The sequence below is a fragment of the Apodemus sylvaticus genome, chromosome 18 (genome assembly GCF_947179515.1).
Source record: "Apodemus sylvaticus chromosome 18, mApoSyl1.1, whole genome shotgun sequence".
NCBI lineage: Eukaryota > Metazoa > Chordata > Mammalia > Rodentia > Muridae > Apodemus > Apodemus sylvaticus.
Genome location: NC_067489.1, coordinates 32,229,391 through 32,247,841, shown reverse-complemented (window position 1 = coordinate 32,247,841; position 18,451 = coordinate 32,229,391). Strand labels below are relative to the sequence as shown.

Here is an 18,451-nt window from a genome sequence, read left to right as displayed (position 1 = left end):
TTCATCTAAAGTCTTCTTTTTCTAGTATATATCTGCTATTTTTCACAGAAAGACATATTAAGACAATTTGTATAATCATTTCTTTAATGATATTGCCAGCAGAGTTATTGCATTAAAGCTGAATCACAATCCTGGCTGTTCTTCTTATTTATCAAAGGAACAAACACAGTGTTGTTGTTAGGGTTCTTCATCCTTTATTTGAGCTAGCAAAAGAAACTTAAGTGCTCTAAGAAGTCTGCTATGGGAGATTTGTAAATTCTGTTTTCACTGATTTGTTTTGAAAAATCCGTTGTGAAAAAAGAAGAGAGTAAAATTACCCATGCATAACAATTAGTTGCCTGCTTATTTCCGGAGACCCTACTTAATAAGATTTACTGTTGGTAAAATGTAGTATACCAAGCATAAAGGTTAACAACTCAGGTTAGGTTATTGTTGCTGGTTAAGAATGTGCTCTCTGTTTTGGTTTTGGAGCACTGCCTCCAAGAGGCGCCTAGCATTTGGTACGTAGTTCACGTATTTCTAGTCGACAAACCTTCCCTATCAAGGCAAAAAAGGATCTGTGGTTCCGATATTTACCGGTTTTTGTTTTTTGGTGTCTTTTTTTTTTTTTTTTTTCCTGTTACAAAGCTCAGTGATGATAATTAATTGTTAAAAAAAAAAAACAACAAAAAAAACTTTCTGTGGCATTTTTTTTTTGAAGGCTAGTAATTTGTACTGTTAAAGAGCCACATTATTTTGCTTTTGTCTCAGAATGTATTATGCTTCGCAAGTATACTGTGACAGCCTGAATACAAATGGGGGGGAAGGGACATTGTCTTGAGCTGGCGTGCTGTTATCAGAGGGAATGTGTTCCTGGACTCGAGGTTTAGCATTCATTGGTTGTCTGAAGAAAGCTATTTCATCTGAGGATTGGACAAGAAGCTGCGTCAATTTGCTGCCCGTCTCCAAGGCACTGGTGATGCTGCCTTCACAAGCTGGCTAACGTCACGGCTCCATCACCCAGCGGGGTGTGGACTCTCTTTTCTGTTCTTCTGTTTAATTCTCTATTTGCTGCCTACTGCATTTCTTAATCTGTCTTCTGCCAAATGCTAACAGCATGATATTTTGCAATCATCTAGGTGAATACAAAAAAGACGAACTCCTAGAAGCTGCTAGGTAAGTGATTCCATTCATTTTAAGTAAGTATAATGCATTTAAGGGGGAAATGGGTTGGGGGGGCAGGTAGAGGAGTGTAAAGATTTATAATGTGTTCTTTCCTTGCTTGGCTTTTAAGACATAGTGTGAATAAGATCTATTGAGTCTTTGTGTACTTCATTTTACATTGTTAGTGGACATAATGACAGAATCCTTCACTATACTGAGTATTGTAAGTCTAATTTTATTTGTAACATATCTTGAGGAGGTAGTACCTGCAAACCTTTCAAAAGATATTCTTGGAGTGTTTATATGCCTATGTCTTTATTTTGCTTTGAAGATTGTCTTTTCCTAGCCAAGCTTGAAGGAGAGACATAAAGTAAATGCTAAAATTCTCACTTATTTTGTTGTTGTTTGTAGTGGTGGTAGTAATGATCGTTTATAATTTAATTGATTACCTCTTTATAGAATTTGTATTTTTAAGCTCTAATATTTAAGATCATTTTTTCTCTGTAACGTTTGTAATTAAAATGACTGTAGATAAATTTTTAAATGCAGAAAGCTACATTACTCATGGTACCATACTACCACATCAGTAACAGGAATTATGTTAACTGAAATAAATACGATCGACATGCATTGTGATCCACATTTAAACATTAAAGCAAAAACCTTGTTGCTTTCCACTATAAAACAGCTATAGATATTTATAAGAAGCGCTATAGTTTTACAGAAATTAACTTACTGCCTTTTTATAGGAGTGGTAATGAAGAAAAACTAATGGCTTTACTGACTCCTCTAAATGTGAATTGCCATGCAAGTGATGGGCGGAAGGTAAGTTATTTACAATGCCCCCTCTTCCAGGAATTTCTTATTGCTTTACCATGAAATTTTGCTCAGTATGGTCTGTATACATGTTTATACTTAGATATTTGTAGCTGTTTTTCCTGGCATCTTTGCACTGTAGAATGAAATGCTCTCTCTCTCTTCCTGGTGGTTGTGGCAGATTCATCAAGCTAGGGAGGCATGGGTCCTAAGTAAGCATTCCTCTAACTGTCAGACACTGAGAGTTGTTTGTTACAGGAACTGCATACACTGTTTTCAGTGAAGAAAATGAGCAGTGTGCTTTCTGTGTGCCGTGATGGAAATACAGGTCTTTGTTAGGACATACACATTCTTAATTTATTTGGTAGATTTTATCTGCTAGATATCAGCACTTTGTCCATTAAAGGTGAGAAACTGTTAAGGATTTTTTTAGATCTCCATAACAGTTCTGCTTTTTTTTTTTAAACTTAATTGTGGCATATTGTAAGAAAATAGATTAAAAGAGAAATACTCTGCTTAAAGATACACTGTCATGACTGTAAGGTAATGTATAAAATGTGCAGCTAGCAGCCTCGCTGTCTGTTCTGTATCTGTGCTGAATGTAGATGAAATGAAATATGTAATTGACTGCAAAGTTTTGCAATGACTTACCTAGAAGACTGAAAGAACCCCAGAACATCCTCAACTGTGCTAAACTAGCAAACTGACTGAGTAGTACTCCTCACTCCAGGGAAGTGATTTTGAGGGTAGCTGCTCATTTTCCTGGAGTTTTGGAGTTGCCAAAGGGACTTTAACCCCCATGAGTACTTTGAGCCCCATGTTTTATTTGCATCACCTCAGTGGGTGGTCAGAGGCCGGCTCATCTTAGTAAGCAGAGCTGTGCATTGTAGACATATCTAGAGCCCAGATTCATTGGGTACTCTAACCACTTCAGTACTGGACAGCTGATGGGCAGCTACTGTAGCAGGAGATGAAGTGCCATCCTTGCTTCATCCCCAGTCCTTACATCCGACAGCCTCCTCCTTCTCTCCTAAGGAGATGCTCTCCCTTCCTTAGAGCTGGAGCCAGCCATGTTCTTACCCGAACTCCGTGGCTCTGTTTCTGTATCAGCCACATGGCTTGTGCCATAGATTCCTTACTCCGCATTGGTGCTTACGTGTCTGTCTTCTGCTGGTCTATTAGGTTTTTGTATTTTGCACAGGATTGAGCATCTAGAAGCAGCTTAGTCTGGTTTACTGACAAACATGATTTTATTCCCTGAGTGAAAAAATCATTTCTACTAGTCTCCTAGTATTTAGAAAATTAAATCTGTAATATATGAATGAGAGAGCATATCTTTTGTCATTCTAACTTTGTATTCTGAATCCATTTCTCTGTAGTTGTAATGTGAGAAAGAACTGTATTATTTTCATGTGGAAGACCTCTATAGTAACATACCTGAGAAACCACACTGAAGGATTTCTGCTGAAATAATACAATGATATTTGAAATATACACTCACGCATTCACACTATCATTTTTTTTCCAATTAAATCAAGCAACAGAAGAAAATTAAAGAGGCATTTATTAGGTTTATTGCAATGCATAAGGAATTATTCACAGTTGTCATCTGCATGCAAAACACAAATAAAATGGCATGCATTAATGTTGATAGTTGACATTTCTTTTTAACATGCACCTATTGCGTAAAGCCGCAAGCAGTATTCTTGGTGCTAGTGAGATTGGTGTCCAAGCCCCTGGTTGTGAGACTGTTTGCTTTCTTGGTGTAGGTACCAAGAATGCATGGGAGCTAATCCAAGCTGATAAATTACAAGTTTCTCAAATATTTGATACATAGTTTTTTACGAATTTCTCATGTGTTTACTAGAATTAGGGAAACTGCTTTTACATTATAAAAGAATAAATGAATGTTTGCACATGCAGTAAGTTAGTGAAGTATTTATTTAACATTTTACTTCTTGACTTTCATATTAGAACAGATGATACAATCAAATCCTGTTTTTAGAAGCTCTTCAAAAACATTGCTAAGGCTGAACTGATTTTTACCCTTAGTTTTACTACAGTTCTTGGTTTATAAATTTCAAAGACCCATGGAAATGTAAATTCATGGATAGTTTTAGAAAGAAATGTTTCTTATACAGTGACTAGTGGGTGGAAAATTTGCGTAGAGATGTGTAGAGAGTGAGATTGGTATTCTTCTTACTGTTGTATGTGGGATTATATACAAGCGTAAGTTTCATTGGTTTGTATTTATCACTGTGACTTGATGGTCTAGTTAGGTAATGTGTAAGTGGTTAATACTTTGATTTCCCACAGATGTCTGCTTTTCTAGTCTCTGGAGTCCTGAAAATCGTGACGCACCAATGAGACTGCCTGCTCTATCTTGCAGTATTTTGCTTTCATTTTCATCAAAAGGCAAAAGGTCACTACAAATTTAGTTTAAAGTTATATAGTGGTATATACCTGTACTCCCAGCAAATTGGAGAGGCTGAGGCAGGAGGATCAAAATTTTGCAGGGCCAGCCTGGGCTATGTAATGAAATCCTATTCTAAAAAGAAAGAAAGAAAATTTTAAGTATTCTGCTGAGCTGGGCTGGGCAGGGCAGGGTAGGGCAGGGCTGGGCTGGGCTGGGCTGGGCTGGGCAGGGCAGGGTAGGGCAGGGCTGGGCTGGGCTGGGCTGGGCTGGGCTGGGCAGGGCAGGGCTGGGCAGGGTAAGTAGGATCACTTTGTGGCTGGAAAGAGCTAGGGGAAGAAGCAGTGAGCAACCAGCAGGCCGACTGCGAAGACAACCAGACAACCGGGGCCTCACTGTAACTCAGAGACCCTCCTGCCTCTGCCTCTCTGAGGGTGGGGGTTAAGAGTGTGCGCCACCAAGCTCCCGCCCACCCGCCTTGAGACAAAATGAGCTTCCTTGTCAGGCTGTGCTGAGCTGACCTTTCTTGTACGTTCTCTCTGTCCTGAGTTCTGCATACGTCAGAAGGCAACTTTATTTCCTTAGAAAAGGAGGACAATTTTTAAAATATTTTATTCTAAAATTCTACCTTCATTCAATTATTATACATGATCTTAAGAATAATTATAATAGAAATATATGCACCTAAATAAAGTTATTTAATTCTTCTGTCTCTGCCCATTTTATTACATGCTATTACACAGTTTCTAATTGTGGTGGAGCTCAGCCAGAGCTTTTCCTTTCTGGGTGGCCTTATTCCCAAGCTTTTAAATGTAACTTTTGGCCATTAATTACCCTTTATATTATTTATTGTCAATTTCAGATGTGTTCATAATTGCTAAATGTCCTGTCTTCTCTTTGATATCTAAATGTTAGGTGGTAATATTCTTAGACTTTTTTTATTCTAATATTCCCCTCTACTCCTTTCTATAATAGATGAATATATTTGCATCTTCTCCCCCCCCCCTTCTCCTCTCTCTTTTTCCTTGAGACAGAATCTCACTCTGTAGCAGGGCTGACTTTGCAGTCACGGAGATCCACCTGCCTCTACCTTCCAAGTACTAGGAGTTAAGCGTGTACCACCAGTCTGGCCTTTGATTTTTTGTTGGTTTCTTTTCTTTTCTTTTCTCTTTTCTTTTCTTTTCTTTTCTTTTCTTTTCTTTTCTTTTCTTTTCTTTTCTCTTCTTTTGTTTTCTTTTCTTTTCTTTCTTTCTTTCTTTCTTTCTTTCTTTTGTATATATTTACTAGCATTCAATCCAATTAGTTCTTTTTGGTTTTAGTCTGTGCTGTTTGCCTTTTGAACTTTAAACAAATCCTTTCAAAACAAATTTTCTGAATTATTTCAGTGTTTATACATAACAAAACTGGGTGCAGTTGGGATTACAGTATGTTTCTGAGACAGAATAATGTCACATACAGAAAACAGCAGATATTTGACGTTTTAAAAATACTTTAATATTGGGGGCTGGAGAGATGGCTCAGCAGTTAAGACGGCTGCTCTTTCAGAGGCCCTGAGTTCAATTTCCAGAACCCACATGGTCGCTCGTGACCACATGGGATCTGATGCCCTCTTCTGGTCTGCAAATGTACATGCAGACAAAACTCCCATAGACAAATTAAATTAGTAAACTAATCTTTTAAAAATAGTTTACTATAATCCTTGGGATTTCACTTTTCTTGTTTCTTCTATGTGTTCACTCAACAGAAACTTAGTACCTACCATGCACATTGCAGTTCTGAATATCATAGGATAGAAATAAATAGTGATAGAATGATTGAGATATTATCATGGATGTTGAAATTGATGCACTAAAACGTTTTAATGCTCCTTTTGGTGTGGTGGTTACAAAGCGTAGAGCGAGGAAGAGGTTTTTCTGGACTTTTTATGACATTAGTATTTAGATGGTTGTAAGAATCCATAAATTTCCAAACATGTAATTGGGGATCCAGAATAAAAGTAAACAGTTGAATTGTCTTTCATGTCAGATGCAACTGGAAATATTTGCTTCTGTAACAAATAATGACTGAGACCCTGGAAATAGAAAGGTAAAGCCATTGAGAAGAACTGTGGGCTGGAGAGGTGGCTCAGTGTCTAAGAGCACATAACTTCTTAGAGAGGACTAGAGTGCTTCCCAGCGCCCACACTGAGATGCTCACTGCCTATTCCTGCAGCTCACAAGCATCTGGTGCCCTTCCTCCCCCCAACACACACACACACACACACACACACTCAGACACACACACTCTCGGGACCTGGGTGTGGTTCCCAGCACCCACACAGTGGCTGGCAAGCCCCTGTAACTTGAGTTCTAAGGAATCTAATGCCCTCTTCTGGTCTCCACAAATACCACATAAATGTTAAGTACATATGCTCATACAGGCTAACAAACACACAAATAAAAGTGAAATAAATCTTTAAAAACTATTTTATATGTAGATCAATGAGAAACAATGGGTCTACTTTGATCGATACAATAAAGAGGAAATGGGGTCTGTTTAGGAAAGCCCTGGGATAGCCTGGCTGCTGGTTTTTGGAATTCTCTTTTCTTGGAATTCAGCTGTCATGAAGAATGGTACCAGGTACAAGAAGAGATCCGAGTGAAAGGCTTGAGTTCCCAGACAAGCTTGGAAGCAGTTGGAATTGACCAGGCCTCACAGATGTCATTGTCCCATCTCCAGGTGACATCACCATCCATGCCAGTGCCCTTGCTTGTACTGCAGAGCACAGAGCTACCTGAGTAGCACTGCTGTTGGCTGCTTCATTTCAAAGGAGTAGATCTGGAATAAATATCTAACTAGAAGAAAATTGTGGTTTTTTTTCCCTTCCCTACTTAGGTAAAGCTTCTTTCAGATGGCTGCTGAGAATGACCTGTTCACAGCCATCTGGAAGACTTGAGGATTTAAAAATACCACCAAGATATATTCATTTCTTAAGATACGTTCATCTGTTTTGAATTTGTGTCTACAGTATTTTTCCCCTCTTGGGAAAAAAACAAAAAACAATTTCGAGTACACTTTTAAGGTCATGGTATTATGGGGAAAATAAGGACTTAAGGTGACCAGATCTGTTACCAGTTATATGGTCATATCAAGTTTTAATATATTGTTGAGGTCCCAATTTTTTTTTCAGTTTAAATAGTAAAGGATTTGAGCAATGTATGCTTTCTGTTTTAACATCCCAAACTTGTAATATATTTTGTTATTTAAATTTTCACTGTTACCAGTAATACCAAGCCAGATTGCTTAAGAGTCTGTAGTTTTGCAGTGGGTAGAAATTATGTGGTGTACTGGCTGGTTTGTGTGTCCCCGAGGCACTAGCTGGAGTCATCAGTGAGAAGGAGCCTCAGTTGAGGAATGCCTCTGTGAGATGCAGCTGTAAGGTATTTTCTCATTTAGTGATCAGTTGGGGAAGGCCTGGCCTAAGTTGGTGGGGCCTGGCCAGCAGTGGGAAGCAAACCAGTTACCACTCCATGGCCTCTGCATCAGCTTCTGCCCCCAGGTTCCAGTCCTGCTTGAGTTCCTGTCCTGATTTTCTCCAGTGATGAACAGCAGTGCGAAAGTGTCACCCAAATAAACCCTTTCCTCCCTGCCTTGCTTTTTAGTCATGGTGTTTTCAGTACAGCAAATGAAACCATAAGACAAATTGATACCAGTGTAGTGGGGCATTGCTGTGACAGACCTGGCAATGTTTTGGAGAGGGTTGTAGAAGGACTTTTGAGCTAGAACTTTGAGCTAGAAGAGCCATTGAGTGTTAAGAGCTCTGTGGGATGCTCTCTGGGGTCTTGGAAGATGGATTGCTGTGAGCAATGCAGAGGGTGGAGGCGTGGCTTGGGAAGTTTAAAGACTGTCGGCCCTTTGTTATTTTGAATTAAGATTCTATGGATCTGGTTAGCTTGGGCTGAAGAATCAGCTGTGGTTAACAAGATACCAGGACTGCTAACCCAGGACTTGGCTTTGCTGATCGCCTGGAGCTAAGAAATTAGCAGTGATTAAGAAAAACTCCGCATCACTGAGGTGAAGTCTTTCTGGGAGTGTTTCAGAGTGTGTGTGTTTCCTCACCAGCTTGCTCTTTGGTCATAGTAACTGAGACAATGTGGTCTCTGGAAACTGTTATGTCAGCCCTCTTCCGTTGAAGTGTGAGCATTGTCTAGGGACGTGGACGTGGCTTCTCCGCCCTTACTGCCCTCTGTTGACATCTCATTCTTGCCACATCTTAGTAGGTAAAGGTCATACCATTTTCCAGATCTCCAGTTCTGTGGCTCATGGTTGAGATGCTATTTGGGATCAGGGAAGGTCAGAACTCATTAGGCCTGCATCAGGGGAACTCTTCAAGTCCTGAAGGCTAATTGTGCATCTAAGCAAAGCACTCTGTAGGGCAGCTCTTGCTGAGCTGTGTACCTCACCACAATGCACAAATCCCTTAGAGCAATTTTTTTCTTGCATGTTTCTGTTGGGATACGGTATATAAAATCTTCAAGCTTGTGTATATTCATTTCAGTAACAAGTGTTTGGAAATGCTTTTTTGATTTTCTTTAGAGAATTACTTTTACTGAAACAATCTCTTGTCAAATGCAACGTTTCCAGTTATTAGTAACTGTCAACCATGCAAGTTCTCTCACTAAGAAAAGAATTTTTAGTGGGGGGACAGAGTGTTGGAGGAAGCTGGTGAAGCTCTGTCCTGTCCTCGGCCTCCCCTGTGTCCACGGCCACCTACCTCCGTGCAGTGATGCCAGGGCCGTGCATGCTAAGTCGCTGGCCTGGGAGTCATTATCACAGTTTTATTTAGAAGTTGTGCTCAAAAGTGCTACTTCAACAGCTGCCCTGCAAATCGTTAGGATCTAAGTTGAAAGGGTTTCCTCTCCTGCCTTGACAAATCACTCAACATTACATGATGAATATAATGTTGCTAGACTGAAGGCAGGGGCTTGTCTCTCTAAATTTAGGGCCGGCATCCCTCCACTGGAGCCCGTGAGGTGAAGCCTTATTACTTCCTGACACTTTGGGAGTGGGCTTCAACATAAGAGTCTATAGGGGTTTGCAGGTAGTCAGCATTACATCTGGGCCTATTTTACTCAAAGAATTTAAGTTTTGAAAAAGCCTTCTACTGGTTTTCACATGAATATTCATAATTTCAATGATTCAATTCAATTAAAATTATAACGCCAATTTCTGAAAGTATAGAAAATGTCTATAATGTACCTTTTAAAGGGATATTTTCAGTAACCAGTTAAAAATGTGTTTCTGTTTTAAGAATGACACTGATTGTAAGACTAAAAACTATATATATATATATATAAACAGTTAAAATGTATGGTTCAATATGCAGACTAGAAAGTTTAGAAGCTCATTAATTCAAAATCTATCATTTTCCTTTTGTAACTCTGACTTAATTTTTATATTGCAATACAATACACGACTCTTGCATGCCATTAAACCACCAGAGAAAATAAACTGCCTTGGGAGTTCAGAGCCTGTTGGCAGTGGACAGGAAGGCTGTTCCTCTTAAACCCTTAAACTTCTGCATTCATCATATCAGATCCCAGAATATCAAGGATGTCACCACTGAAGGAACCTCGAAGTAGCAGCCTGTCTCCACTGTGCTAGAGGCCTAGGTCTTCATACCTTCACAGCAGCTCAAAGAAGCACCCAGTGTCCTGGATCTGCTTACACAACTACCTGCATAGAAAGGAAAATGTGTAAAAGGAAAAATTCTACTCTTCCACAGAGATCACCAGTAATGACTACCTACACAGCTAGTCCCTCTGTTTCCTCACAGATCACCTGTAATTGCAACTTAAACTTGTCTTTTTAAAAACAAGTTGTCTATTGTAAATTCAATGTTTCAAACTTTTTATAGGATTTACTTTTAGTCTTACATATATGTATACTTCTGCCGTGTGCATGACGGTATCCTTGGAGTCCAGAAGAGGGCATTGGATCCCCAGGAGATGGAGGTAGAGGAGGCTCTGAGCCACCTGATGTGGTGCTAGGAACGGAGCTTGTGTTCTGGAAGAACAGCAAGCACTCTTCACTGTGTGTGCGCGCGCGCACACACACACACACAGAATTTTGATCCTTAGGGTATAAACACCTAACATTGCAAATATTACTCACAAGAAGAAATGCACAGCCGAGGCCATGGCTCATTGGTGCAGCACTTGTCTAGCATGTGTAATACCTGAGTTTGGTTCCTAGCACCCCTGGAAAGGGAAAAGGGTCCACGTAACACAACAGCTATCCATTCACAACATGAAGAGGAAACAGGGAGTTATGTGAGTTCGGGGGCTGTGAAGATTTTTCTCCCTAGTACACGAAGTATTGACGTACCTCAGAGTGCTAAGCCTCCTTTCCCAGCTGTTTGGTCACTAACCACTGAAAAGCTTGAGCTATACCTTGAGAAAACTTGAGTGTTTCTGTTCTCTTCCCCATTAAAGAAGGTGCTAGAAAAGCATTTCTATTCTAATATTTGACCTCTGTGGCTGATGCTGGGCTCTAAGGTTAAAAAGAGAAACTCAAGCTGATAGCTGGTTGGATCCTTGGGATTTCCATAGGGAGGATGTTAAGTTACAGTAACATTAAGTTGCATTTAGAGCTCCATTGTCCACAAGTTACCCTGTGAATTCTTGTTCTTCTCTTATCTTCATACTTCATCTCTTCTCCATCTTCATAATTCATATGTGTAAAATAATTTTTATATCTTCACTTTAAAAATACTTTTAAAATTACCTTTCCAGCATTACTGGAGTTTGAGTTTCTCCATGCTAGGCAGGTGCTTCACCTCAGAGATCTATCCCAGTCCTCTTTTTATTTTGAGATGAGGGTCTCGCTAAGTTACTTAGGGTGGCCGTGAACTTGCAAGCCTAATGCTTCCAGAACATACCTTGAAGGTAGTTGAAATGTAGAATACACATTTTATAAAGTATCGCATAGTCATATAACTTTGAATTCAGATCTTTGTATTCTTTCCTAAAGATGAGTCTGTGTCACTTTGGAAGAATTGTACTCTCTGAGGCTGTAACTTCCAGTCACCCAGTCATGTAGCCATCTGAATTCACTTACACTCACTGGAAGAGGCCTTAAGTGACAGCTGATCTAGTTTCACAGTACAGTTGGGACCTTCTCAAGGAATAAAACCAACAGGTTGCGCTTAAATGAATTCTTTGAAAAGAGTTCTTCTTGTATGAAGCTCAGTTTGATCTGGATTCAGCATCTGTCTGGGGGATCTAAGAAGAGATACTGACCAACCAGGGAATAGCCACCTCTTGTTCTGTGAGTAGTTGGCACACTTGGAGGCGCTTGCTTCAACAAGAAAGCAAGTGTCCATGTCTCCGAGGATTCTGGAGAAGGAAGTAGAGTAAAGCTTGCTGTCCGAGTATTTCCTTACTCCTTGCCCTGGAGCTCTAGGCAGCTTCTGTCACTAAGAAGACCATCAGTTCTGGTGCTCACTGTCATGGCCCGGTGTGGCCTTACTGTTGCTGGACTTCATTGCAGTGACCTAGAGTCTGAGTGCTTCTTGTCACAAATGCTAACTCAGTCATAGCTGTCCTTTTCTGAAGATGCTTTGTGACTCCAAGCTGCTAGTCAGTGAAGAGAGAGAATGCAGAGTGAGAGTGGTGCCGCCTCTCCTATTTCCTGTTCCCTGGCTTCTTCATTTGTCCTGTGGTAGTAATCATAGTTTCAAATCCAGATACTTATTGTGTTAGTCTGTTACTACACACGCACATTGTGATATTCTTTGTGGTTGTCTGTAAGTATTAAGAAACTTCAAATATGCTGATCTTCATAATTACACTACTTAAAAAACAGGGCTCAGCAAGGAGATGTACTTATTTCCAGGGATGCATGCCCATATTGATTTTCTGGCTTTTAATTTGTTTAGATTCTCATCTAAGTATCAGTGTCTCAAAGAGCTTCTTAGAGCTTTCCATCATAGCAGATTAATCATGTCTCTGTTGATAGAAATTTAATAAAGTTCTGATTCTATTTGTTGTGTTTGCCTAGGAATTTTGATTTAATGGCTGATGTAGTCTTTTATTTGTATCAGAAAAAACACTGATCTGTTTTAAGCAAATAATAGATCCAAATGAGATATGCTTTAATAAAATAGAGCAAGAATTGAAATACTTAAATACTCATTTATAGGGGAATATGCCTCTGGGAAAAGGGCTGGGCTGCTGAGTAGTACAGCCGTTTATGTTTTGTTTTCTGCACTGCTTGAATTTTTGGACACAAAATATTAATCTACATGTTTAATAGGGATTCTATTCTGGAGAAAATGATTAGGATAAAGAAATTGATAATTAAGACCAGCTAAAATTGAGGAAATAACATGTGAATGTTTTTAAAGGCAGACCTTAAAGGCTGAAATTATTTATAGGCCAAAAAAAGTTGGATTTCAGGCTTTGTATTTGTTTACATGTATATATATTTTCTGAGACAGAGTTTAAAGGTAAGATAATATCTATATTCACTCATAGATTGATAGAAGTATTCTTGCAAACTAATAGCAAATGCTAAGCCTTAAGAAAAAGCTTCTGGGCTTCTGTAAAATGTATAGGAATAGGTGAGAGATGGTGTTAAAAAGTTTGTTTGAAGGAGGAAAGTTAAATTCCAGTTTATAAGTAACACTGATGTATCCACAAGCTACTTTAGGAAGGAGACAGACAAAAGGCCTTTTCTTCAGTAGGGCAGTGTTTTAACAACAGCAGAAATCAGGGTGCATAAAAACTGGTTTTCATTTGAGAAATTTACAAGACACAGTAACCAATTATATTAATCTTGACTCTTGCTAACCAATTTTACATAAACAACCATAAAATATGAATAGTGGCCTCAACATTAGATTATGAGATCCATTTTGTTAGATTTGATCATAACTCAGAAGTCTGAAAGGAAAATGCTATAAGGTTTAGAGGTGTCTGTGGAATGTGTAAAGGGGAACCATCAGTGTCTGGAATTTGCTGGAGAATATTTTCAGGGGCGGAAGGGGCGGAAGAGATGACAGAAGCCTGTGGAACCATCACTGTAGTACAGTAAGGACACTACTTATCAACACTTAGTCCAAGATAATGAAGGCTGCCCATTTTGCCATCCTCTTTGTTATCTTTGCTTCACTAAAAACAAGTTAAAGAAATATAAAATACCCATGCACTTGTTTCCCACTTTTTAATAATCACCTAATTACGGTGATTTGGATTTCATATTTGTCTGTTGAAAAAATTGTGAAACTTTATTTTACAAAATCATTTTGTAGTTGAAACTATAGAGAAAGAATCTGGAGTAAGAATTCAAACAATATCTTATATTGTGGGATGTATGGAGCCAAGAAAGACTGTGCTTGAGTCTTTGGAAGAAATAACATAGTAGATGACAAAATGGGCAGCCTTCGTTATCTTGGACTAAGTCTTAATAAGTAGTGTCCTTACTGTACTAAAGTAATAGATCTTATTTGGAACAGAAGTGCATTTAAGTATACACATGAGCGCGCGCACACACACACATACACACACTCTGTGGCTTTGGGTTCTCAACCTTAATCATTCAGCCATTTAATACAGTTTTCATGCTGTGACCCCCAACCATAAAATTATTTTTGTTATTACTTCATAACAATTTTGCTATTGCTGTGAAGCATAATGTAAGCATCTGTTATACAGGATTCCTGAGAAAGGGTCATTTGATACCCCGCCCCCACCCACCCCCAGTGGAGAACTTCTGCTCACTAGCCACTAAGAAATTTGACCCGTGGTAAATCTGCCCGGCACCCTGAAGCGTCAGTGAGTTGGGGATGGGAAAGTCCTGGACAGAACAGAACAAGTTGGTCAGCAGTGCTTGGAAAATTCCAGAGGAGGATTTGATACAGGCCTCACTAAATCTTCATCTTAAAGAAAATAAAAGCAGTATATGTGTATTATAAACAGCTCTCTGATGACTTACATTATAGCTTTGCAGCTATGGCTTTCCCTGGGACGTGCATCAACTATCACATATACCCGTGTCGAAATGTCATTTTAAATCTTTTACACAAAATTATAGGCAGATTCACCATTTTAGTTTTACTTGTCATCGCTGTGATAAGACATGTTCAGCAGAGGTGAGAAAGCGCTTGACTCAGCTCTCAGTCCCCAGGGTACGGCCCATCGTTCTGAGGTCAGGCTGGTGGCGACCTGAGGCGGCTGCTCACTCCCACAGTTTAGACAGAATGAGCACGTGTTCCCATGCCCGTCCGCTCACTCCCCCGCTCTCCGCATCCGTCAGTCAGGTCCCCGCTGATGCCGTCTATGTTCCAGGAGTGTCATAAATGAGCCTCTTCTCATTTCTAACCTGATCAATCACAAAACATCCTTATTTATCTGAGATATATAAATATTTCAGTAGTTCATAAACTCAGCATATTACCACATTGAGGCATAATAAACAATTTTACTCAAAGAATCCTTAAAAATCTAAAAACTAGGAAGTTGATCTTTCTTATATTTGACTGCTTATATTATTATATATTTTTTCATTCATTTTTGAGATTTGTTCATTTTTGGAAATGGAAAGTACTGAATCAACTATGATTATAAAAAAGGCATTATAAAAAAGGAAAATTTTTTTGCTCATAGTCAATTAAATTACCACCTTTTAATTAAATACTAGATGTCAGGTTTTCTAGGCAACAACCTAGTGGCTTACTGACCTGTGTGTGGCAGTCCCGTGTCTGGGGGGGATTCCCCATTCACACTGTGGACACTAGGGCATCCAGTGGAGCGGGATAGGTTTGCCTTCCTGCTAGAAGTCATGGGAATGGATAAAGTGTGTTGTCTTTTTGGTTCCCACTAAAGCGTCTTCAAATAGCTCTTCAGGGATGCTTATCAGTCTTTTCCATTAAAATTTAAAAGTTCGATTATTATGTTTCCTGTTCATGGATGTGGATGGCTCTTACGTAATCTTAAGTTGGCATAGTAAGAATGGTTCGTGCTGGAAAGGAGAGAAAAGCAACAAGGCTTGGTTATCGAAGGCCTTGAAGACCAACGAGGGACGCAGATGAGGGCCATTAGCCTGTTCTGTGCTCCTATAAACTGATGCTGAGGAATGAATAAAGAAAACTGCTTGGGGTGTAATCCTGTGGCTGGAGGGTCCAAATGGCTTGAGGCCAGCACCTCAAGAGCCCCTTGCTGCATCGCAGCAGAGAGAAGGCCGGGAGGAAAGATCTCCTGGGGAGAGAAGCAAGAGAGCAAGCAAGTGAACACAGGCTTGCTTTGCAGAGCTCCCTTTGGCCATCTCAACCCAGTGCCTCCAGAGCCCTAACTCTTCTCGGAGAAAAGCAGGCCCTGATACCTGGACGCTGTTACATAGGTGACTTGAGTTTTGTTTGATGTGGACAAAGCAGAATCAAGCCATTGCAATAACATTGGAGATGACTTCAGGGAAGTGTTCCTGTCCCTTGTGTAGTTATAAACTTGGTGGAGACCAAAAGCCATCTCTTTTTGTAACCTGAAGAGGTGACGGGCTTTGCTTTGTCTTTGCAGTCTACCCCATTACACCTGGCAGCAGGCTACAACAGAGTTCGCATAGTTCAGCTGCTGCTGCAGCACGGCGCCGACGTCCACGCGAAAGACAAAGGGTAGGTGCCACCATTGCTGCCTTTTAAAGAGCCCGCGGGGAGAGAAGTGTGCTGTTTTCTTCATTTGATAGCCTGAAGGTTTTAACTCCAAAGATCCTATTACCCGCTCATTGAGAATGTTCACATGGGGCTGGAGAGATGGCTCAGTGCTTAAGAGCACCGCTTCAATTCCAGAAGCCCCGGTTGGGTTCCTAACACACACGGCAGCTCACACCTACGGCTAACTCTCACCTCACAGGATTCAGTGCCCTCTTCTGGCCTCTGGCTTATGCACCAGGTACATAAACATGCAGTGCAGACATACATGTAAGCTTAACACCCATACACATAAAACACTAATAGTAAGTTTGAGCTCAGATCTTATTCTGTGTACTGTTGTAGACTTCTCATAATCATCTGCTGCACCAATTTAATCTTATTGCAATTCTATTTGAAATTATTTTTCCCAGTCATAATCATTTTCATCTTTTAAATTGCATTTTAAGAAGATTTAAAAATACTGAAAAATGTGATAATCTAGTATAGTGGCAATTAAGAGAATCTCCTCATATTAATAAGCTATAGTAATTTATAAACAATTGCTTAATTTGGTTATTTTTTAAATCCATTTAAGTTCATTTAATCTAGATGATCTTTATAAACAATACAGGAAGGAATGGATAGGAAACAAAAAAGTGAACTGATAAACATGGGGAGCCCCCACCCCCGTTTCCAGTGCTCTGTGAACACTTGTTCTGGGTTCCGTCTGACGAGCTCACATTTCTCGGCATCTGACCTCAGCGTCTGCAGGGTCATGGACCCTGCCCAGGTGAGGCAGGCTGTGTCGGGCCTCTGTGATAGACAGCACAAAGAAGCAACACCCCAGAGGGAGAGCTTTCCTTCAGCTCACATTTATGTCAGGAAGCACAAAGATGAACTGTGTACCTGAGACAATCATAAGAAAGAGGATCCACCCATTTCCGATCTACCCTCGTCCACACTACCTGTCTTGCCTTGTCCAGTGTTGTACCTCCTGTGAATGGTGTGTCCTGATCGCATAGGGCGCAGGTGCCCAGTGTCCTTGTCCTCCTGCTTCCGAACGCAGGTCCCAAACCAGATGTGTATACAAGGCCAGTCATCGAGAGACGAACGCAGCAGAAAAGGGTGGCCTTGAACCTGGCCTTAGGAAGGGTATTCTGATCGGGAAGTTATAATAACTTTGGATATTTAATTCTTACACTGAAAGTATTGTGAAAGTGGATCAAAATAATACTGCCAGTTAGCAAGCTTGTTACATGTTAATAACTTGTTTATTAGTGTGTTTTAGTAGTAAAGGCCTTTCTTTTAATTCTTCTTCTGACGAAAGTATTTTATTATTTTTATGGATCCTATTTAAAGACCACAAGATAAATGCTAAATGTGTGGATATAAGCTATGGTTTGAGTTCTTTCCATAAATTCTTAAAATGCTTTTAAAAAATAGAACTTAATGGAATTTACTTTTTAAAGTAGTTCACAGCCAGTGTTTTCATTTTCTCTCCGTTCAGCGGACTTGTTCCTCTTCATAACGCATGCTCGTACGGACACTATGAGGTCACAGAACTGCTGCTAAAGGTAAGAGCAATCCACAGTACTGAATAGTAACATTCAGCTTAAACTGCTTTTTAAATGCTGAATTTAAGACAATTCCAAACATGATTGCTGGACTGTTCGGTGCCCTGCACTTCTGAGTTTGCTTCCCTCGTGGAGTCAGTTACTGACGTCAGACTTCCCCTAATGCAGCATGGAGCGTGCGTGAACGCTATGGACCTGTGGCAGTTCACGCCACTGCACGAAGCCGCTTCCAAGAACCGTGTGGAAGTCTGCTCTTTGTTACTCAGTCATGGCGCCGATCCAACCTTGGTCAACTGCCATGGCAAGAGCGCTGTCGACATGGCTCCGACCCCTGAGCTGCGGGAGCGACTGACGTGTGAGTATCTGTATCCCGAGCCCAGGGGGCCTGCGTCGGGGGACAGCTTGGCCCAGGCTGTTTCCTCACCAGACCATGTCCTCCCTCTTACATGTGTGCTGATTTATCATGTTCATTGCTAATCATATGCTTGCTTCCTGTGTCCCACAGAAGCCTTTAACACACACATATGCCATACATACATACATACAAATGCCACATACTTACTCACCCCCCCCCCCCCACACACACACACATTTTTTAAGTCCAATTCTAATTCATTTGTCAAGACTCCTGGTGTTTTCCTGTTTTGTTTTCTGGTTTTATTTCTGTGTGGTTTGGTTTCTTTTCCTATATTGTGTTTTGTTTTTGTGACAGCAAAGGACAAGGTCCATCAACAACCATTTACTGAGTATTTTCCTGTGTGACAGACAATAGACGTACGATAGTATACAAATCAAAAGGAAAGTCCCTGGGCTCCTAGACCTTCTATTCCTGTAGCAGTG

The 18,451-nt window shown here is 40.2% G+C and overlaps 1 protein-coding gene across 1 annotated transcript in view; it reads left to right on the top strand.

The window, feature by feature from the left end:
- Positions 1-18,451, top strand: part of Tnks (tankyrase) — a 156,313-nt gene that overhangs the window by 88,291 nt on the left and 49,571 nt on the right. Inside the window, exons 4-8 of the mRNA XM_052162651.1 lie at positions 1,119-1,155; positions 1,893-1,968; positions 15,925-16,019; positions 17,545-17,611; positions 17,780-17,966. Coding sequence (XP_052018611.1) covers positions 1,119-1,155; positions 1,893-1,968; positions 15,925-16,019; positions 17,545-17,611; positions 17,780-17,966 — 462 coding nt within the window. The remainder of the gene's footprint in view (positions 1-1,118; positions 1,156-1,892; positions 1,969-15,924; positions 16,020-17,544; positions 17,612-17,779; positions 17,967-18,451) is intronic.